We start from the raw sequence: 22,502 nt of genomic DNA, 5'->3' as shown, positions 1-22,502 counted from the left end.
ATTTTAAATCGAATTTAAGTAATACCATTACAACCCAATAAGTCTAAACAACGTATTTTAAAAAAATTAGCAAAAAATATTAATAATTGATAAAGTTATGACAAATTTATTAATATTTTACAAATTTTCAAAACTTAAATTTAAATATTTTATTAGATGTGCCTTGACCTAACTAACATTCAAGATAAAACATTTCACGAAAATATTCAATAAAACAAAAATGAGAGGTATTTTTTATATTGCCTCTAGCGCCCCCACTTAACCTCATTTTGGTATTATGAAAAAAATTTTGCGAAAAAGTTGAAAATTTTAAATCGAATTTAAGTAATACCATTACAACCCAATTAGTCTAAACAACGTATTTTAAAAAAATTAGCAAAAAATATTAATAATTGATAAAGTTATGACAAATTTATTAATATTTTACAAATTTTCAAAACTCAAATTTAAATATTTTATTAGATGTGCCTTGACCTAACTAACATTTAAGATAAAACATTTAACGAAAATATTCAATAAAACAAAAATGAGAGGTATTTTTTATATTGCCTCTAGCGCCCCCACTTAACCTCATTTTAGTATTATGAAAAAAATTTTGCGAAAAAGTTGAAAATTTTAAATCGAATTTAAGTAATACCATTACAACCCAATAAGTCTAAACAATGTATTTTAAAAAAATTAGCAAAAAATATTAATAATTGATAAAGTTATGACAAATTTATTAATATTTTACAAATTTTCAAAACTCAAATTTAAATATTTTATTAGATGTGCCTTGACCTAACTAACATTCAAGATATAACATTTCACGAAAATATTCAATAAAACAAAAATTAGAGGTATTTTTTATATTGCCTCTAGCGCCCCCACTTAACCTCATTTTGGTATTATGAAAAAAAATTTGCGAAAAAGTTGAAAATTTTAAATCGAATTTAAGTAATACCATTACAACCCAATTAGTCTAAACAACTTATTTTAAAAAAATTAGCAAAAAATATTAATAATTGATAAAGTTATGACAAATTTATTAATATTTTAAAAATTTTTAAAACTCAAATTTAAATATTTTATTAGATGTGCCTTGACCTAACTAACATTCAAGATAAAACATTTCACGAAAATATTCAATAAAACAAAAATTTGAGGTATTTTTTATATTGCCTCTAGCGTCCGCACTTAACCTCATTTTGGTATTATGAAAAAAATTTTGCGAAAAAGTTTAAAATTTTAAATCGAATTTAAGTAATACCATTACAACCCAATTAGTCTAAACAACGTGTTTTAAAAAAATTAGCAAAAAATATTAATATTTGACAAAGTTATGACAAATTTATTAATATTTTACAAATTTTCAAAACTCAAATTTAAATATTTTATTAGATGTGCTTTGACCTAACTAACATTCAAGATAAAACATTTCACGAAAATATTCAATAAAACAAAAATTTGAGGTATTTTTTATATTGCCTCTAGCGCCCCCACTTAACCTCATTTTGGTATTATGAAAAAAATTTTGCAAAAAAGTTGAAAATTCTAAATCAAATTTAAGTAATACCATTACAACCCAATTAGTCTAAACAACGTATTTAAAAAAAATTAGCAAAAAATATTATTAATTGATAAAGTTATGACAAATTTATTAATATTTTACAAATTTTCAAAACTCAAATTTAAATATTTTATTAGATGTGCCTTGACCTAACTAACATTCAAGATAAAACATTTCACGAAAATATTTAATAAAACAAAAATTAGAGGTATTTTTTATATTGCCTCTAGCGCCCCCACTTAACCTCATTTTGGTATTATGAAAAAAATTTTGCGAAAATATTGAAAATTTTAAGTTATGGCAAATTTATTAATATTTTACAAATTTTCAAAACTCAAATTCAATTGGTTCCATAAAAAAATCACAAAAAGTTAAAAATTTTAAATCGAATTTTAGTATTTTCCATTAGAACCCAATTTTTTGTAATAACGATTAAAGTATCTACAAATGCAACAACATACAACATAAACAACGACTTACGTATTTTTAATATGTTTTATTGTTTTAAATGCAATTAGGATTATTTTTTACAATATTTTATTTATTTTGAAAAAACGTTCGCAAAATTGCAAAGTTATTTAAACATTTGCACTGGCGTACTTGGTAAGGCGCTTGCTTCCGAATCATGAAATGTGAGTTCGACTCCCGATTTTGACATTCGAAAAAAATTTTGACTTAATTTCAATAAAAACATGATTTTAAAAAATTTCATATGCCTTTAATTAAAATGTTTTTTTTAATAAAAAAATGTTTACAATTTAAAACGATTTTTGATCAAATTTTATAAAAACAGCAAGGTGATATTTTGCCTTGTAAAAAATGCCAAAAATTGCTAATTTGAAAACATATTTTTGACCTCATTTTAATAAAACATGATTTTTAAGAGGTTCAGATGGCTTATTGTACAATTAAAATGTTTTTCTTTGAAATTACATGTTTAAAATTGTATACGATTTTCGGTCGAATTTGGTAAAAAAAATTTGCTCATTTATGTCTCTAATTTCTTGTTAATTCTCATTTTTGAAAATTTTAAAACTGTATTTTACAGTTTAACAACAATCTTAAGACTTGATGACGTCATTCATATGGTTGAGTGCACACTATTAATAACGAGGGTTGCCAAATTTAATTTTAAAATAATTTATTACTTTTTTTGTAAAAATTAAAAACGTGTAGCTGTATTTTATTAAATCTGGTTGTAAATAAAATGTTTTCGTTATTTGATTTGTTTAATATTTTTGTTAAACCATGAACACTGAAAAACAAATATAACAATATGCTGTAGTTTTTGTGAAACGAATGTAAAAAGATGAAAAAAAAACAATGTCAAGTTTATATACCCATAAAAACTGTGCTAGGCCGGCCTTGCACGACGAATGTCAAAATGCATTATTGAAACAATGGCAATTTGTTAAAATGAAACTATTCAAGTTATAAGTTGAAGTAATAAAAATTCTGAAGGTAATGGCACTTTTTAACACGAATCACTCCCATGGCCACCATCCATTAATTTCTTTCTTACTATCTGTTAGGTGGCGCTCGTCACTCTCTAACTGTCTTTTTGTGGATCGACGTACACGACGATAAGTGGAACATTGTTTGTTGCTACATTTTCCAGATGCACCTGTTTTACCTGAAGCACCTTTATAACCTCTAACCCCGCGTTGACCCCTTTCACCTTGTGGTCCTGCCGGGCCAGTTGGACCAATCCTAGATCGTCCCGCGGCTCCTATTAACATTTTAAAAATGTATTTAACTAAGGTCTTATATTTTGTTTAATATTTTAGAAGGGTCGAATTGTGAAATACTTTGTTGATCTTAATTTTCTGTCAACCTGAAACGTTAAAATAACCAAGGGTACTATCAATAAGATAACAACAAAATAAGATATTAACAAAGTAAAATCATTTCTAAATTAATAAAATAAAGCCAGTAGAAAGATTACCACAAGAAGAATACTACTAAAACATATTTCTATCAAATCCAATTTATAAAAACGTAAATTTAGTTTTAATTTTATTTTGCCGTATTTTTTTGTTGTTTAGTAAGTCACGTGTACAATTTCGAAGAAAACATAGATCAGACAGTTTTCGGCTTCCTAACCCACCCTGTATAAAATATTATTTTCGTCTTACCAACTATAAGATATAAAAAGTTAAATTTAAACCTGGTGGCCCAGGAATTCCGGCAGATCCTTGTATTCCGATACCTGATGGACCTCGTTCGCCCTTGTCACCAATCGAACCTGAAAATGTTAGATAGTTATATTTAAATTGTACTTAGTTTTAACATTTTTAAAACAGAGTTGTTACAAACTTTACAGTTACTGTATTGTAGTATTTCAAAACTTTGTAAAAATAGTAAGAAATCAGTATTTTATACACATATTTTCGAACTATGTAATGTAGTTAGTTAATTTAAAAATCTACGATATTTACCCTTATCCCCTCTTGATCCCTTGAGACCAACTGAACCTGGATACCCACGTGGTCCCGAGGTGCCTTCATAACCTTGTGGACCTTAGATTAAAATTACACTTGCTTTAAACAAAATAATTGAAATAGCAATAATTAAAAGGCCAACTAAAACCACACGCAGAAATTTAACAACTTTATTTATAAAAAAAATTTTAATCTTATTCACCTGGTGGTCCTGGGTACCCCCTAGATCCGGGCGAACCGGGAGGTCCTCGAAGTGACCGAAGTTGACTTTGTGACAAGCGATTTGACCTAACACCAACAGCATCAGTTGTTCGCTTTTCGTGTTCTGTAAACGAAGTTTTTAATAATTTAATAATATAATAATAATCTTATAATAAAGTCAATATAACGTTAATATATATATGTTTAAACTAAGCATAATGCATGGTTTAGAGCATTTCATGAAAAAAAAAGAGATTATAAAAGCCACTTCTAAGCGATGCAAATTTTTTAATTTGTGATAAAAATTTGGCCAATTTATTTACTTTAAAATATACTTACTGTTAAACCCTTTGCCCATTTCTTATTTTTACTTAGGTAAGACAATTAACTAACACGAAACTTATCTTTCAACAGTCAATCAGTTTTAACTGCCTTAGAAAATCCCTACCCAAATACATCACAGTAACATAATATAAAACGGAAACAAAACGTTCAAGCTATGAAAGTGTAAATAAATATTCTTTAAAACCTCAAGTCAAGGTTCAACCATAAAAACCATAAAGTTTTAAGCCTAAAAAGGATCTCTTTGTTTTAAAAGCAAACATATTAGACTGACACGTCATATATCAATAGGGTTGATTTATATTTTTAGCATTCATGTTAGTAATGGTATAGTTTCCAAGTATGATGAAACGCAAGTTATGAAAGGTTTGCAGAGTTACGTCAGTAAGTGGTTAAGCTTGACCGAAATTAAAAAGCTTTTGATGTTTATTACCTTTGATCATGGCTGAGCAAATTTTTGTGGCAATACTTTCCATTTCTTCGACCGAAACAGAACCGCCAACACTTGCACCCTTTTCACCTGGTAGACCTGGTCGGCCCTGCGTGCAATTACATTTTTTTTTTTTTTTTATGACAAATTAACAAAATCAAAACGTCATATTAAAAAAAAGTGGTTTGAAAATTTTTATTTGGTTTAAAACTTTTCTTATATAAAAATATATTGACCTAACATTGATATTAAAGGTCTAATATTTTTTTATTTACCACGGGTCCGATTGGTCCCCTCAGTCCGGGCATTCCCCGGTCGCCGGCGGGTCCGGCAGGTCCCTAACAATAAAAGGATTAACTTAATTAGCAAATTTAAACAAAAAATTAAATGTTACGCAAATTGCAACAATTTTTAAGTATATGTTACCTACAAATATAATATTTACCATTGGTCCTTGCACACCAGCTAAGCCTCGCATACCTTCAGCGCCTTCAGCACCCTAAAAATATAAGTGTTTAAATATTAATTTTATTTAGGTATAACTTTTTTTTTATTTCAAATATCATTATACCTGAATTCCAGGGTTTCCTATTGGTCCTGGCAATCCTATTTCACCAGGCTCACCTTTACGGCCCTTTAACTCCTAAAAAATGATATTTATTATAATGTTTGGCTTGCACTTACAAATGTTAAATAGAAATTAAAAAAAACGTTTATATATAAAAATCTTAAAGTGTTTAAAAAAATATTACGTCTAAAATAACATCTAGTTCTCCAGTCACGAAATGTTCGTTTAAATTCAAAGTGACCAGATTATCAGCAGGCGGTGACGTTACAATATCAGCATCATCATTAGAGTCCCCTTTTCGCTTTATCCCCATTCCGGAAGGTCCTCTGGGTCCGGGAGGTCCGGGAAGACCAACAAGACCTCTCTTTCCCGCAGTTCCCGCTTTCCCACGGGCCCCAGTTTTACCCTATTAATATACAATAAAAGTCGTCTAGACTTATTCATAATTTTATCGCTTGTTATGGTGATCATGATATAAAGTAATATGTTACCGGGTTTCCTTTCTCCCCTCTGCTTCCCTTTAATCCCCGAGATCCCTGCGATAATATAAGCGGTCAGTTAACATCAATCTTTGTCGAAGAATAACATGTCATATCACAATAGCATACCACTAGAGATTGGTCACATAAAACGTTTTTTTATCTTTACGTTAATTTAGCTTGGAGACTTTTTCGCAATTTACTTCAGTTAAAAATGAGAATATGCCCTTTAAATTTATTTTAACTTTTGCATTTGTTTTAAACAAGAAAGCTTACACGAAAAAACACATAAAATGTTATATTTTCATCTAATTAAGGTTTAAGATATAAACATACGAACCTTTGGCCCAGGTTTTCCAGGTTTGCCGTCTTTGCAAGAACAGTTTTTATTCCTTAATTTCGATAAATTACCTAAATAATATCAAGTCATAATTTCAGGTATTTATAAATAATATAACAAGATCATATTTCATGGATCAAAAACAAGACTTATCGGGTTTAAAATAAAAACCCGTACAGGTGCTAGTAAAATAATAAACTTTGTAAATAACCCATAAAAATCCGCTTTCAAGAAAGTGTTATAATTAGCAATAATGACCACACACGACGTGAAATTAAGACTGGTTTAGAACTCAAATCTCAATTTTTTTACAATTACAAAATTTAAATTGATGTCCAACGAATAACAGACCCTACCACACACGTAACTAAATCGCATTAAAATATATCATTAAAGTCCAGAGACAGTTGCGTAAACATTTGGTGTTAAAAATTAAGCGGGTGTTTTTCACAAGCGCTATTTATTTATTTAACTACCACAGAATGACCACATTATTTGAGGATCAAAAGTGGAACTTGAAAAATGCGGTCACAAATATTTGAAATTGTTAAAAAAATACCCTATTTTTTAAATATTATTCCATAACTTTACGACGAAAATATTGTATGCCAAAATTTACAAGTGGCATAATATTTGCTACAAAAACACAAAGCTTGCTGACGTCATCCACACTACGTCAAGATAAGATATCATATTTCATTTCCCACTTACAGTGAGAAACAGTTTTATGATAAGTTATTTTGACATTTTTGAGTACGGTGTGAACAATTTCGATCATATCCGCCCCATAATATAACTCTATGTTTAGAACACAACCATATAACGTAATGTAGACCAGAAATTATTCAACGCTGCGCATATTTGCATGACTAGTAACTAAGGTGTGTTAAAGACGAAACGATGATATAAAAATGGAGAGTCAATTTCAAAGTTCATAATCAATCAAAGAAATATTTTTTGACATATTGTTGGGTGGTCGAATAGTTGTGAAATAAATATGTCTTTCAACTTTATAAATATCGTTATTTAATTACAGTATAGAATTTACAAAGTTAAAATGTAATTATATGTTACTACATATTCTGACACTTGGTCAAGTTAAAAGTTTACCTTACCAATTTTACTTCAAAAAATAACTTTTCATATTATTTATTATATTACGTTTTCTTATCAAAACCTAAAATCAATTTAAATGTAACCAAACAATATATTTATTCGACTATACTATGCACAACTTGAATATATAAAACTGTTGTTCTGACCTTTTTTATGATTCTTCTTAGGTTTTGCTTCTTGACAAATTTTCCATTTTATTCGATTTCGAATCGACTCCAAATGTTCGAAATCGTCCACGTTGTAGAAAAATTTCTGTTTGGGATCAGAAGCTGCATCCTCATACACTTTGTTTAAATTTGCGTTTCCAATATTTACAATGAATAATTCAACCTCTAATAACAAAAAAGTTGAAAAAATTTTAAGTTTATATGTTATGAAATTATTTTCTAGGTCAAGTAGTTCAAACCCTTGTTTAAGAATTATAGTTACAATAAATTATGTTTGACTATTGAGTTTTATAAAATAACAAAATAAAAAAAAGAGTTAACCACCTCTAACAGCAAATTTTCTAAGAAATTTTTAAATTTTCCACCCGAACATAAAATTTAATAACAACAGTATGTCCAATAACAAAACAAAGCCACAGTGTTTCAACATAAATTTAAAGACATAATTGTTTTGTTAAGTTTATTTCGTGTAATCTTTTTTGTTTTGTTTATTGACAAGTTACAAACGGATATAAAATCTCAATGCCGCCGCAACATTTTACGATGTCTACAGTGGTTAAAATAAAACTAAGTTCTTTGAACTATATTTTAAAGGTGAAATATAACATTAAATGTAACCTTGCCTGACCTTTCATTTTTAATATCATTTTATGATTGAAGTCGGATGCCACAATCTGTTTAGTCATTGGGCAACTTTCATTACCTTAACCAATTTATAGTTGCCTTTGTAGGTTTTAAAAATCACTGGCCGTAACAATGCTATATATGTACCAAGTCAATTACTTTTGTCCTAAGCAGGAGTATGTAATCCTACTTTTACAGACTTATTAAAAAAAACTCGAAACCTATGACATTACCCACTGCTTAAGATCGCATAAACAATGTAAAACATACCAAACATAGCAATAAAGAATAACAAAAAAACTCTACCTGATTGCTTTAAGTTTGAAGCAGCGCTTGTAATATTGTCTTCCGATAAACCCGCTGTAACGAGTACAACAATTTTCTTAGCACCAGGTCGGACTGACTCGGTATCAAGCACAGACGTTCGAATTATTTCTAGGGCTCGACCTGCATAATTTGCGCCACCTGTTGATCGCAAAAAGTGATTGATTTAAGGGTAGGTGTTTAAAATACAAATATTTGCTCAATATTTGTTATTTGAGTTTACATACTTCTAAGTAATAAATGATGCGAATTAAATTTTATTATTGCCCCAATAACCTAACACAAGTCAAATATTTTCAACTTAATTTTAAATTATATTTAACAGGTTATCACCTAAGATTTCAAAAAAAACTACAATTAGAATTTTGTCAAAGCATATTCGACTTTAAGCCCGAAATTTACAGGAATTTGCAAAATGTTGCCATGCAATCTTTGTTAAAAAAAATAATTTATTTATTTACTTTTATATTCAGCTTTAAGCTCGGCATTTGAGGCTACTTTTTGTCATGCACTTTTTATTACAGAAATAGAATTTATTTAATTATTCTTTTCTTATTACCTCAACAGGTTTTATAGTTTAATATAAAAGTTTAAATAACGTAAGTAATGGCTTTAATGACTGTATTTTGGCTATGATGCTACTCTCGAACCCTTTATGAGCAATTAAATGAACTCACCAATGCGAGAAACTGAATCTATTGCATCCCACACCGCCAGCCTCGAAAGATGATTTCCTAATCCTAGCTCAATTTTCGGATCTTCAGCGAATTGAACCAAAGCTAATCTTGTTTTCTCTAAACCTTCTTTCGTCTCGTTAGCATTACTTTCGCTAAAATATAATCCAATTATAATTAAATTAATAAGGGATTATTATATGCAACAATTTTTGATAGGGTTGTATTTTTTATGATACGTTTTTCGGTGTTTTTGTTAGGTTAACTCTAGAAAAGTTATTTTTAATTTCAATTTAAAAATATGCGCAAATTAAATTTGAATATAAATATTTATAATCCGATTATAATAGTCAAATGACCTGATTTCAAAACAGCTTAATATCATCGCATAAACAAAAATATTTCACATTTTAAAATACTTAGCAGTATATCAAAATAAATTAGTTTCAGTTACGTTTTAAATTTACTCACCTTTCTTTCATAAGGTCAAATGATTCGACCAAATTTTTCAACCAATCAAGGAGGTAGTTGAAGTCTTCGCGAGTCACGTGATCCGACCCGTCGAATAAAAACAAAAGTTCGCTGTTGCCAGACATACAAGTTGGTTCTAGGAATACATAAATATAAACGTGTAAGATTCGTCGATCACTTGCCATGTCAAGCATAAACACAGGCAAAACACATAAGAGGATTTGTAAAGAAGGCCGACTGCAAATCCCAATTATAGAATTACTTTGGTAACCACTAATCAGCCTCGAGTTGATTTTAGTGAAACCTTATGGACGTGTTAATATTACCATTAACCTGCATTCGGTTAACGGTCTTGGTACCGCTAGTGTAGGTTAGGGCACTACGCATGCGGCAAGATCTGAACCACAGACCTTATGTTTTAATATATTTACATTTGCGCCACCCCGTCTACTTCAAAATTACAAGTGACAATTGCTACAATCCATGTCTGTTATCGCTTAATATTATCAAACTAACAATACGTTTTAATAGGGGAACGTTATTTGCGATTTAATGAAATAGTTTCCGAATGTAAATACGCCCTTTCATGTCAGATTAAATGTTAAATTGACACTGGGCACACTTATATCAATATTAACTTTTACGGCAAATTTTTTATCACGAAAAATAACATTCGACTAAATGTCATTTGATCTAGGGTTGGGATTAAAATAAGCGTCAAAAATACGAAGATTTATTCCTAAAGTCGTGGTTATAGAGACGTAAAAATGACAGTAATTTATTATAAACGTCCAGTTGTATAAATAGGATTAAGCTGTGAAGCACTAACGCTTTATCGTAGTGGGGTTCTTTTGTTAAAGACATGTTGACATAAGCATACGCAATGAAAATTTGTTAAATCACGCGTATTACAAAAACCCACGCAACACAAAAACCTATATCTCAATATTATAAAGTGTTAAATACACTTTTCCCTAAAACCAAAATCGACAAAAAACCGTTAAGTCCGCAAAAAATGGCATAGCATTTACATAAGGTTTTGTAATGGAATGTAAGCTTTACTTATCGTGTCAATTAGTGATCGATAACCCTTGTTTAAACTATTAAAACCATGTCCACATTTCAAGTGCAATTTTTAACCCACAATAAAACCTTTAAATACTTTCTATATAATGGACGGGCATATTTTTGACTTTGCTTTACAAAGCGCAATGTGATAAATCATAAAAGCACATAAGCTATAAAATATGTGTGAAAATTATATATTAGCAAAGCAAAGAAATCGTAAATACATAAACTATTAAAATTGCATTTTTAAATTAATGTGAAATAAATCAAACCATTATGAAAGCTTAACTAATTTATAAGACCTATAATTAATTAATAAATCTTAATTAAGGCCTTAAACGCAAATACCAACGACAAGTCAGGACCTTTGCACCTTTTTGATGTTTACTTTTTGGAGAAATTAATCTGTCATTACCAAATAATCGATCGAGGGTTTAATTATATCAACCAGTGTTAACAAACGAACAAACAGACAAAAAATTTAAGACAAACACTTTGTTAACAACAACCCCTTTGTAACAATTTTGGAATCGAAAGGCCTATAACATTTTGTTGGCTTAGATAATAAAACAAAGTACTTTTATACACTATTACTCAGCATAGAACTAGTTAAGTAAAATAAACTGTGTTTAAAAATTGAACATTAATCACATTTTGAATACGCGGTTTTGTACCCACAACGGTTTTACAAAGCATTGTTATAACAATGTTTTTATCGTATTTGTTTTGTTATTAGGAAAATCCTTTGTGATGGCCACTTAGAAACAGACATAATAACTTTAATTGCATTCCGTGGAGATATAACCCAAACCACGAGCTCAGAACATCGAGATAAGCTATGGTCTCATCATATTTGAAAGCGCGAAGGTCGTCAATTACTATAACAAATTCTTTTAGAATCAGTTTACGTACATCGGAAAAATTTGTTCCACTCGCGGGAAAATACGAACCCTTACCCCGCATCGTCGGCTCGGTCATTAGCATTTGGCTAAAATTCCTATGCTCGATGTCATCGTCCATAGCTGCCATCTCTTCAAAATCTAAGTCAAGCATTTCGTTGCTAACCACATCCGTCACAATATAATCAACATATGTCTCCGTTAATTGAAAACAAAACGAAACTAAAAGGCACATCGTGGTGCCCTGGTGATACATATTTTCCTATAATTTTAACCTTTCTAAATTACGATATCACTTTCTTACTGTATTTACAAAAATTAAATTGTTTACCATTATCATTCTAAAAAATCGGGTTAAATGTATGTTAGAAAAGTGTATAATATTTAAACTATAAAGTTAAGCGTATTTTAATATTTTTTTCTACGTAATCTGATCAAAAAATAAAATTGATGCTTGGCTGTCTGCTATAAAATAAATGACATATTTAATAAATCATTAAAATCGAATATTTTATCTATTTTTTATCAGTTTTCGTCTTTTAAAATAACTTAACTTATCTGTTTTTATATTAGATTTGTTACGCTATATTTAACACACTTTTAAAGCTGCAATTTTTTTCTGAATAACCAACGTAATTCATTACTACCTTTATTGGTTTACGTGACAATATTTAACCATATACGCATAGGTATCACAACACATCTCACATACTATTAATTCATACGTGAAACTTTCCAGACAGTTAGGATTAACAGTTTGCTGTACGAATATCTTATGCGGCGTTAAGTCAGTCCCTGTCATTTACGAAAGTCTACGCACAAGTCTAGTGTAACAAAAATTATTAAAGCTTGAATAAGCAACCTTAGGTTTAAAATTTTACCCTCAAAAGTGGTTACGAATCTTTTAGTTACTTTTAAAATAAGCTCAAAATTTTAAATTCTTAAAAAAAGTTAAGTCAAACATACGACCAATAAATCCAATTATTGTCTATATGCAAACACAGACAGAAATAGTTTGCGATCGCACAAACATAATATCGCGAAACGAGCCCGCCCCTATCATGACGTAATAAGCAAGCAAGAATGACATTACAACTTACTTACCACAAAAAATAAACAAAAAAAATCATTAAATAATAAGCAAAATTAAAATTTATCTAGAAAATTATTATTTTCCAAAATTAAACAACAAAATTACCTAGTTAAAATGTAACTTTCTTAGCACCAATTGTATAAAAGTGGCCATATAAAATGCTAATGGTTGGTTTTTAATTAACAAAAAATTCATGAAGCAGGTAAAAAAATTCAACTCATTGAATTTGTTAAAAAAGATTAAAAATATTCTTACCGTTTAATATATCAGTATATGGTTTCACAATTTGGTTATCAAACGTCCTAATCGAATCTCGGCCATTTACATCTGGAATGTTTGGGTCTCTGTTGTTTGGATCTCGATTAGTTGGGTCTCTAGTAATTGGATCTCGATTAGTTGGGTCTCTGTTGTTTGGATCTCGATCGGTTGGGTCTTTAGTAATTGGATCTCGATTTTTTGGGTGTTTGTTGTTTTGATCTCGATCGGTTGGATCTCTGTTGTTTAGATCTCGATTGTTTGGATCTCCAATGGTTGGGTCTCGATCTGTTGGGTCTATGTTGTTTGGATCTTGATTTGTTGGATCTCTGTGGTTTTGATCTCGATCAATTCGATCTTTGTTGTTTGAATCTCGATCGGTTGGGTCTCGGTTGTTTAGATCTCGATCTGATGAATCTCGATTAGTTGGGTCTCTGTTGTTTGGATCTTGACTGGTTGGGTCTTTGTTGTTTGGATCTCGATCGGTTGGATCCCTGTTTTTTGGATCTCGATCTATTGGATCTCTGTTGGTTGGATCCCGATTGTTTGGCTTACGATTTTTTGGATCTCGATCAGTTAAATCTTTGTTATTTAGATCTCTATCTGTTGGGTTTTTAATGTTTGGATCTCGATCGGTTGGGTCTCTAGTGCTTGGATCTCGATCTGTTGGGTTTTTGTTGTTTGGATTTCGATCTATTGGGTCTCCGTTGTTTGGATCTCTATCTTTTGGGTCTCTGTTGTTTGGATCTCGATCTGTTGAATCTCTGTTGTTTGGATCTCGATCAGTTGGATCTTTGTTGATTGGATCCCGACCTGTTGGGTCTCTGTTGTTTGAATTTTGATCTATTGGGTCTCTGTTGTTAGGATCTCGATCTGTTGGGTCTCTGTTGTTTGGATCTCGATCTGTTGGGTCTTTAATGTTTGGATCTCGATCGGTTGAGTCTCTGTTGTTTGGATCTCGATCTGTTGGATCTCTGTTGTTTGGATCTCGATCAGTTGGATCTTTGTTGTTTGGATCCCGACCTGTTGGGTCTCTGTTGTTTGGATCTCGATCTGTTGGATCTCTGTTGTTTGGATCTCGATCAGTTGGATCTTTGTTGTTTGGATCCCGACCTGTTGGGTCTCTGATGTTTGGATCTCGACCTGTTGGATCTTGTTTGTTTGGATTACGATTTTTTGGATCTCGATCAATTGGATCTCTGTTGTTTGGATCTCGATCTGTTGGATCTCGATTGTTTGAATCTCGATCTGTTGGTTCTCTGTTGTTTGGATCTCGATCTGTTGGATCTTTGTTGTTTGGATCCCGACCTGTTGGCTCTCTGTTGTTTGGATCTTGACCTGTTGGGTCTCTGTTGTTTGGATCTCGACCAATTGAGTCTTTGTTGTTTAAATCTCGATCTGTTGGATCTCGATTGTTTTGATCACGATTTTTTGGATCTCGATCAATTGGATCTTTGTTGTTTGGATCTCGATTGTTTGGATCTCGATATGTTGGTTCTTTGTTGTTTGGATCACGATCAATTGGATCTCGGTTGTTTGGATCTCGGTTGTTTGGATCTCGGTTGTTTGGATCTCGATTGTTTGGATCTCGATTGTTTGGATCTCGATTGTTTGGATCTCGATCTGTTGGTTCTCTGTTGTTTGGATTTCGATTTGTTCGATCTTTGTTGTTTGGATCCCGACCTGTTGGGTCTCTGTTGTTTGGATCTTGACCTGTTGGGTCTCTGTTGTTTGGATATCGATCTGTTGGGTCTTTGTTGTTTAGATCTCGATTGTTTGGATCACGATTTTTTGGATCTCGATATGTTGGTTCTCTGTTGTTTGGATCTCGATCTGTTGGGTCTCTGTTGTTTGGATCTTGATCAATTGGATCTTTGTTGTTTGGATATTGATTTGTTGGGTCTTTGTTGTTTAGATCTCGATCTGTTGGATCTCGATTGTTTGAATCTCGATCAGTTGGATCTTTGTTGTTTGGATCCCGACCTGTTGGGTCTCTGTTGTTTGGATCTTGACCTGTTGGGTCTCTGTTGTTTGGATATCGATCTGTTGGGTCTTTGTTGTTTAGATCTCGATCTGTTGGATCTCGATTGTTTGGATCACGATTTTTTGGATCTCGATATGTTGGTTCTCTGTTGTTTGGATCTCGATCTGTTGGGTCTCTGTTGCTTGGATCTCGATCAATTGGAACCTCGTTATTTGGATCTCGACCTGTTGGGTCTTTGTTGTTTGGATCTCGATTTGTTGGGTCTCTGTTGTTTGGATCTCGATTTGTTGGATCTCTGTTGTTTGGATCTCGATTTGTTGGATCTCTGTTGTTTGGATCTCGATTTGTTGGATCTCTGTTGGTTGGATCCCGATTGTTTGGCTCACGATTTTTTGAATCTCGATCAGTTGAATCTCTGTTGTTTGGATCTCTATCTGTTGGGTCTCTGTTGTTTGGATCTCGATTTGGTGGATCTCTGTTGTTTGGATCTCGACCTGTTGGATCTCTGTTGTTTGGATCTCGATTTGTTGAGTCTCTGTTGTTTGAATCTCGACCTGATGGGTCTCTGTTGTTTGGATCTCGATCTGTTGGATCTCTGTTGTTTGGATCTCGATCAGTTGGATCTCTGTTGTTTGGATCTCGATCAGTTGGATCTTTTGAATCTCGATCTGTTGGATCACTATTGTTTAAATCACGATCAGTTGGGTCTTTGTTGTTTGGATCTCTAACTTTTGGGTCTTTAGTGCTTGGATCTCGATCAATTGGAACTCTGTTGTTTGGATCTCGACCTGATGGGTCTCTGTTGTTTGGATCTCGACCTGATGGGTCTCTGTTGTTTGGATCTCGATCTGTTGGGTCTCTGTTGTTTGGATCTCGACCTGATGGGTCTCTGTTGTTTGGATCTCGATCTGTTGGGTCTCTGTTGTTTGGATCTCGACCTGATGGGTCTCTGTTGTTTGGATCTCGATCTGTTGGGTCTCTGTTGTTTGGATCTCGACCTGATGGGTCTCTGTTGTTTGGATCTCGATCTGTTGGGTCTCTGTTGTTTGGATCTCGACCTGATGGGTCTCTGTTGTTTGGATCTCGATCTGTTGGGTCTCTGTTGTTTGGATCTCGACCTGATGGGTCTCTGTTGTTTGGATCTCGACCTGATGGGTTTCTGTTGTTTGGATCTCGACCTGATGGATCTCTGTTGTTTGGATCTCGATCTGTTGGGTCTCTGTTGTTTGGATCTCGACCTGATGGGTCTCTGTTGTTTGGATCTCGACCTGTTGGGTCTTTGTTGTTTGGATTTCGATTTGTTGGGTCTCTGTTGTTTGGATCTCGATTTGTTGGATCTCTGTTGTTTGGATCTTGACCGGTTAGGTCTTTGTTGTTTGGATCTCGATTTGTTGGGTCTCTGTTGTTTGAATCAGGATCAACTGGATCTTTGTTGTTTGGATCTCGATCACTTAGAACTTTGTTGTTTGGATCTCGACTTGTTGGGTCTTTGTTGTTTGCATCTCGATTTGTTGGGTCTCTGTTGTTTGGATCTTGACCGGTTGTGTCTTTGTTGTTTGAATTTCGAGCTATTGGGTCTCTGTTGTTTGGATCTCGATCTGTTGGATCTCTGTTGTTTGGATCTCGATCAATTAAATCGCTGTTGTTTAGATCTCGATCACTTGGAACTTTGTTGTTTGGATCTCGACCTGATGGGTCTCTGTTGTTTGGATCTCGATCTGTTGGATCTCTGTTGTTTGGATCTTGACCACTTGGAACTTTGTTGTTTGGATCTCGACCTGATGGGTCTCTGTTATTTGGATCTCGACCTGTTGGGTCTTTGTCGTTTGGATCTCGATTTGTTGGATTTCTGTTGTTTGGATCTCTATCAATTGAATCTTTGTTGTTTGGATCTCGACCTGATGGGTCTATGTTGTTTGGATCTCGATTTGTTGGATGTCTGTTGTTTGGATCAGGATCAATTGGATCTCTGTTAATTGAATCTCGATCAATTGGATCTCTGTTGTTTGGATCTCGATCTGATGGGTCTCTGTTGTTTGAATCTCGAACTGATGGGTCGTCTCTGTTGTTTGGATCTCGACCTGATGAGGCTCTGTTGTTTGGATCTCGATATGTTGGATCTCTGTTGTTTGGAACTCGATCTGTTGGATCTTTGTTGTTTGGATCCCGACCTGATGGGTCTTTGTTGTTTGGATCTCGATCACTTGAAACTTTGTTGTTTGGATCACGACTTGTTGGATCTCTGTTGTTTAAATCTCGATCAGTTGGGGTTCTGTTGTTTGAAACACGATCAATTGGATCTTTGTTGTTTGGATCTCGAGGTATTGGGTGTTTGTTGTTTGGATCTCGATGTGTTGGGTCTCTGTTGTTTGGATCTCGATTTGTTGGATCTCTGTTGTTTGGATCTTGACCGATTTGGTCTCTGTTGTTTAAATCACGATCAATTGGATCTTTGTTGTTTGGATCTCTGTTGTTCGGATCTCGATCAATTGGATCGCTGTTGTTTGGATCTCGATCACTTGGAACTTTGTTGTTTGGATCTCGATCTGTTGGATCTTTGTTGTTCGGATCTCGATCAATTGGATCTTTGTTGTTTGGATCTCGATCTGTTGGATCTTTGTTGTTTGGATCTCGACCACTTGGAACTTTGTTATTTGGATCTCGACCTGTTGGGTCTTTGTTGTTTGGATCTTTATCAACTGGATCTTTGTTGTTCGGATCTCGACCTGATGGGTCTGTGTTGTTTGGCTCTCGATTTGTTGGATCTCTGTTGTTTGGATCTCGATCTGATGGGGGTCTGTTGTTTGAATGTCGACCTGATGGGTCTCTGTTGTTTGGATCTCGACCTAATGAGTCTCTGTTGTTTGGAACTCGATCTGTTGGATCTCTGTTGTTTGGATCTCGATCTGTTGAATCTCTGTTGCTTGGATCTCGACCTGATGGGTCTCTGTTGTTTGGATCTCTATCTGTTGGGTCTCTGTTGTTTGGATCTAGATCTGTTGGATCTCTGTTGTTTGGATTTTGATCTGTTGGATCTCTGTTGTTTGGATCTCGACTTGTTGGGTCTCTGTTGTTTGCATCTCTATCTGTTGGGTATCTGTTGTTTGGATCTCGATCTGTTGGATCTCTGTTGTTTGGATCTCGTTCTGTTCGATCTCTGTTGTTTGGATCTCGATCAATTGGATCTCTGTTGTTTGGATTTCGAGCTATTGGGTCTCTGTTGTTTGGATCTCGATTTGTTGGATCTCTGTTGTTTGGATCTTGATTTGTTGGATCTCTGTTCTTTGGATCTTGTACTGTTGGGTCTTTAGTGCTTGGATCTCGATCTGATTGAAATCTGTTGTTTGGATCTCGATCAATTGGATCTTTGTTGTTTGGATCTCGATTGGTTGAGTCTCTGTCGTTTGGATCTCGATTTGTTGGATCTCTTTTGTTTGAATCTCGATCAGTTGGGTTTCTGTTGTTTGAATCACGATCAATTAGATCTTTGTTGTTTGGATCTCGAGCTATTGGGTTTCTGTTGTTTGGATCTCGATCTGTTGGATCTCTGTTGTTTGGATCTCGATCTGTTGAATCTCTGTTGTTTGGATCTTGTCCGGTTGGGTCTTTGTTATTTGGATCTTGATCACTTGGAACTTTGTTGTTTGGATTTCGATCAATTGGATCTTTGTTGTTTGGATCTCGATTGGTTGGATCTCTGTTGTTTGGATTTCGATTTGTTGGGTCTCTTTTGTTTAGATCTCGACCTGATGGGTCTCTGTTGTTTGGATCTCGAGCTATTGGGTCTCTGTTGTTTGGATCTCTGTTGTTTGGATCTTGACCGGTTGCGTCTTTGTTGTTTGGATCTCGCTTTGTTGGGTCCCTGTTGTTTGAATCACGATCAATTGGATCTTTGTTGTTTGGATCTCGAGCTATTGGGTCTTTAGTGCTTGGATCTCGATCTGTTGGATCTCTGTTGTTTGGATCTCGATAAATTGGATCTTTGTTGTTTGAATCTCGATCAGTTGGGTTTCTGTTGTTTGAATCACGATCAATTGGATCTTTGCTGTTTGGATCTCGAGCTATTGGGTCTCTTTTGTTTGGATCTTGATCTGTTGGGTCTCTGTTGTTTGGATCTCGATTTGTTGGGTCTCTGGTGTTTGGATCTCGATCAATTGGATCTCTGTTGTTTGGATCTCGACCTGTTGAGTTTATGTTGTTTGGATCTCGATCTGTTGGGTCTCTGTTGTTTGGATCTCGATCAGTTAGAACTTTGTTATTTGGATCTCGACCAGTTGTAACTTTATTTTTTGGATTTCGATCTGTTGGGTCTCTGTTGTTTGGATCTCGATCTGTTGGGTCTCTGGTATTTGGATCTCGACCTGATGGGTCTCTTTTGTTTGGATCTCGAGCTATTGGGTCTCTGTTGTTTGGATCTCGATTTGTTGTATCTCTGTTGTTTGGATCTTGACCGGTTGGGTCTTTGTTGTTTGGATCTCGATTTGTTGGGTCTCTGTTGTTTGAATCACGATCAATTGGATCTTTGTTGTTTGGATCTCGAGCTATTGGGTCTCTGTTATTTGGATCTCGATCTGTTGGATCTCTGTTGTTTGGATCGTGAACAATTAGATCTTTGTTGTTTGAATCTCGACCTGTTGGGTCTCTGTTGTTTGGATCTCGATCTGTTGGATCTTTGTTGTTTGGATCTCGATCTGTTGGATCTTTGTTGTTTGGATCTTGATCTGTTGGGTCTCTGTTGTTTGGATCTCGATCTGTTGGATCTCTGTTGTTTGGATCTCGATCTGTTGGATCTTTGTTGTTTGGATCTTGATCTGTTAGATCTCTGTTGTTTGTATCTTGATCTGTTGGGTCTCTGTTGTTTTGATCTCGATCTGTTGGATCTCTGTTGTTTGGATCTCGATCTGTTGGATCTTTGTTGTTTGGATCTCGATCTGTTGGATCTCTGTTGTTTGGATCTTGATCTGTTAGATCTCTGTTGTTTGGATCTTGATCTGTTAGATCTCTGTTGTTTGAATCTCGACCTGTTGGGTCTCTGTTGTTTGGATCTCGATCTGTTGGATCTTTGTTGTTTGGATCTCGATCTGTTGGATCTCTGTTGTTTGGATCTTGATCTGTTAGATCTCTGTTGTTTGAATCTCGACCTGATGAGTCTCTGTTGTTTAGATCTCTATCTGTTGGATCTCTGTTGTTTGGATCTCGATCTGTTGGATCTCTGTTGTTTGGATCTCGACCGGTTGGGTCTTTGTTGTTTGGATCTCGATCTGTTGGATCTCTGTTGTTTGGATCTCGATCTGTTGGATCTTTGTTGTTTGGATCTCGATCTGTTGGATCTCTGTTGTTTGGATCTTGATCTGTTAGATTTCTGTTGTTTGGATCTTGATCTGTTAGATCTCTGTTGTTTGAATCTCGACCTGTTGGGTCTCTGTTGTTTGGATCTCGATCTGTTGGATCTTTGTTGTTTGGATCTCGATCTGTTGGATCTCTGTTGTTTGGATCTCGATCTGTTGGATCTCTGTTGTTTGGATCTCGATCTGTTGGATCTTTGTTGTTTGGATCTCGATCTGTTGGATCTTTGTTGTTTGGATCTCGATCTGTTGGATCTCTGTTGTTTGGATCTCGATCTGTTGGATCTCTGTTGTTTGGATCTCGACCGGTTGGGTCTTTGTTGTTTGGATCTCGATCACTTGGATCTTTGTTATTTGGATCTCGACCTGTTGGGTCTTTAGTGCTTAGATCTCGATCTGTTGAATCTCTGTTGTTTGGATCTCGATCAATTGGATCTTTGTTGTTTGGATCTCGATTGGTTGGGTCTCTGTTGTTTGGATCTCGATTTGTTGGATCTCTGTTGTTTGAATCTCGATCAATTGGGTTTCTGTTGTTTGAATCACGATCAATTGGATCTTTGTTGTTAGGATCTCGAGCTATTGGGTCTCTGTTTTTTGGATCTTGATTTGTTGGGTCTCTATTGTTTGGATCTCGATTTGTTGGGTCTCTGGTGTTTGGATCTCGATCAATTGGATCTCTATTGTTTGGATCTCGACCAGTTGTAACTTTGTTATTTGGATTTCGACTTGTTGGGTCTCTGTTGTTTGTATCTTGTTCTGTTGGGTCTCTGTTGTTTAGATCACGACCTGTTGGATCTTTGTTATTTGGATCTCGATCTGTTGGATCTCGATCTGTTGGATCTCTATTGTTTGGATTTCGATCAGTTGGATCTCGATTATTTGGATCTCGGTTAGTTGGATTTCGATTTTTTGGGTCTCTGTTGTTTAAAAATCGATCAGTTGGGTCCTGATCAGTTGGATCTCTGTTGTCTGGGTCTCGATTGTTTAGGTTTCGATTGTTTGAATCTCTATTGTTTGGATCTCTATTGTTTGGATTTCTATTTTTCGTATCTCTGTTGTTTGGATCTTGATTGTTTGGATCTCGATCTGTTGGTTCTCGATTGTTCGAATTTTTGTTCATTGGGTCTCGATCAGTTGGGTCTCGATCAGTTGGGTCTCTATTGCTCGGATCTCGATCAATTGGATCTCTGTTGTTTGGATCTCGATTGTTCGGATCTCTGTTGTTTGGATCTTTATTGGTTGAGTCTCTGTTGTTTGGGTCTCGATTAGTTGGATCTCTATTGTTTGGATCTAGATCAGTTGGGTTTCGATCATTTGAGTCTTGATCTGTTGGACTTCGGGTAGTTGAATCTTGATTTTTCGGATCTCTATTGTTTGGATCTCGATCAGTTGGATCTCGATTTTTCGGATATTTGTTGTTTGAATCTCTATTGTTTGGATCTGCATTGTTAGGATCACGATCAGATGGATCTCGGTAAGTTTGATCTCTGTTGTTTATATCTTTGTTATTTGGATCTCGATTCGTTTGATCTCTGTTGTTTATACCTTTGTTGTTTGGATCTCGATTGGTTGGATCTCTGTTGTTTGGATCTCTGTTGTTTGGATCTCTGTTATTTGGATCTCTGTTGTTTGGATCTCTGTTGTTTTGATCTCTGTTGTTTAGATCTTTGTTGTTTGGATCTCGATTTGTAGGGTTTCTGTTGTTTGAATTTCTATTTTTTGTGTCTATTATTTCATCCTTTAAAGGAAATAATTTAAATTTATTTTAATGTTTGCTATAGTTTTATATATTTTTAATTTTTTACAAACCTCAATAAAATCTAAGTCGTTGTCCTTTTCTGATACATAATCTGCTAAGCTTGGTGAATCATTTTCTGAAGACCCTGTTTTTAGAATTACTCGTGTCCATTCGCTTCTACGTACTCCTAAATGTTTACTTTTTATTAAATTTAAGTATAGTATTTTAATAAAGGTCCAAATAATAAAAAAATTAAACCTGAGTATGTATATCCAACTATCAACAATCTTGAGTTGTCCGGAACATTAACGTCAAAATGTAAAGTGTTCTTATCAACATTGATTTGTTTAACAATTCCTCTTATTTTGTACCTAAAAAGAATTTCAATTTTTAT

At 34.1% G+C, this 22,502-nt stretch overlaps 1 protein-coding gene across 1 annotated transcript in view; it reads right to left on the bottom strand.

The window, feature by feature from the left end:
- Positions 1-2,146: 2,146 nt before the first annotated feature.
- LOC145750952 (uncharacterized) overlaps positions 2,147-22,502 on the bottom strand; it is a 37,499-nt gene continuing 17,143 nt past the window's right edge. Inside the window, exons 31-54 of the mRNA XM_082567022.1 lie at positions 22,367-22,479; positions 22,180-22,295; positions 20,702-22,108; positions 20,437-20,503; positions 18,655-20,226; positions 16,084-18,561; positions 13,042-15,993; positions 12,355-12,488; positions 11,751-11,937; positions 9,727-9,862; positions 9,259-9,410; positions 8,564-8,722; positions 7,613-7,798; positions 6,351-6,421; positions 6,023-6,067; positions 5,716-5,937; positions 5,535-5,606; positions 5,409-5,462; positions 5,239-5,301; positions 4,967-5,072; positions 4,193-4,315; positions 3,988-4,068; positions 3,717-3,794; positions 2,147-3,278 (exon numbers count right to left, since the gene is read on the bottom strand). Coding sequence (XP_082423148.1) covers positions 3,034-3,278; positions 3,717-3,794; positions 3,988-4,068; positions 4,193-4,315; positions 4,967-5,072; positions 5,239-5,301; positions 5,409-5,462; positions 5,535-5,606; positions 5,716-5,937; positions 6,023-6,067; positions 6,351-6,421; positions 7,613-7,798; positions 8,564-8,722; positions 9,259-9,410; positions 9,727-9,862; positions 11,751-11,937; positions 12,355-12,488; positions 13,042-15,993; positions 16,084-18,561; positions 18,655-20,226; positions 20,437-20,503; positions 20,702-22,108; positions 22,180-22,295; positions 22,367-22,479 — 10,819 coding nt within the window. The 3' untranslated portion in view covers positions 2,147-3,033. The remainder of the gene's footprint in view (positions 3,279-3,716; positions 3,795-3,987; positions 4,069-4,192; positions 4,316-4,966; positions 5,073-5,238; positions 5,302-5,408; positions 5,463-5,534; positions 5,607-5,715; positions 5,938-6,022; positions 6,068-6,350; positions 6,422-7,612; positions 7,799-8,563; positions 8,723-9,258; positions 9,411-9,726; positions 9,863-11,750; positions 11,938-12,354; positions 12,489-13,041; positions 15,994-16,083; positions 18,562-18,654; positions 20,227-20,436; positions 20,504-20,701; positions 22,109-22,179; positions 22,296-22,366; positions 22,480-22,502) is intronic.

The sequence above is a fragment of the Corella eumyota genome, chromosome 4, assembly GCF_963082875.1.
Source record: "Corella eumyota chromosome 4, kaCorEumy4.1, whole genome shotgun sequence".
In the NCBI taxonomy this organism is placed as follows: Eukaryota; Metazoa; Chordata; class Ascidiacea; order Phlebobranchia; family Corellidae; genus Corella; species Corella eumyota.
Note: the sequence above shows the minus strand (reverse complement) of the source record. Positions and strands in the feature narration are given on the sequence as shown.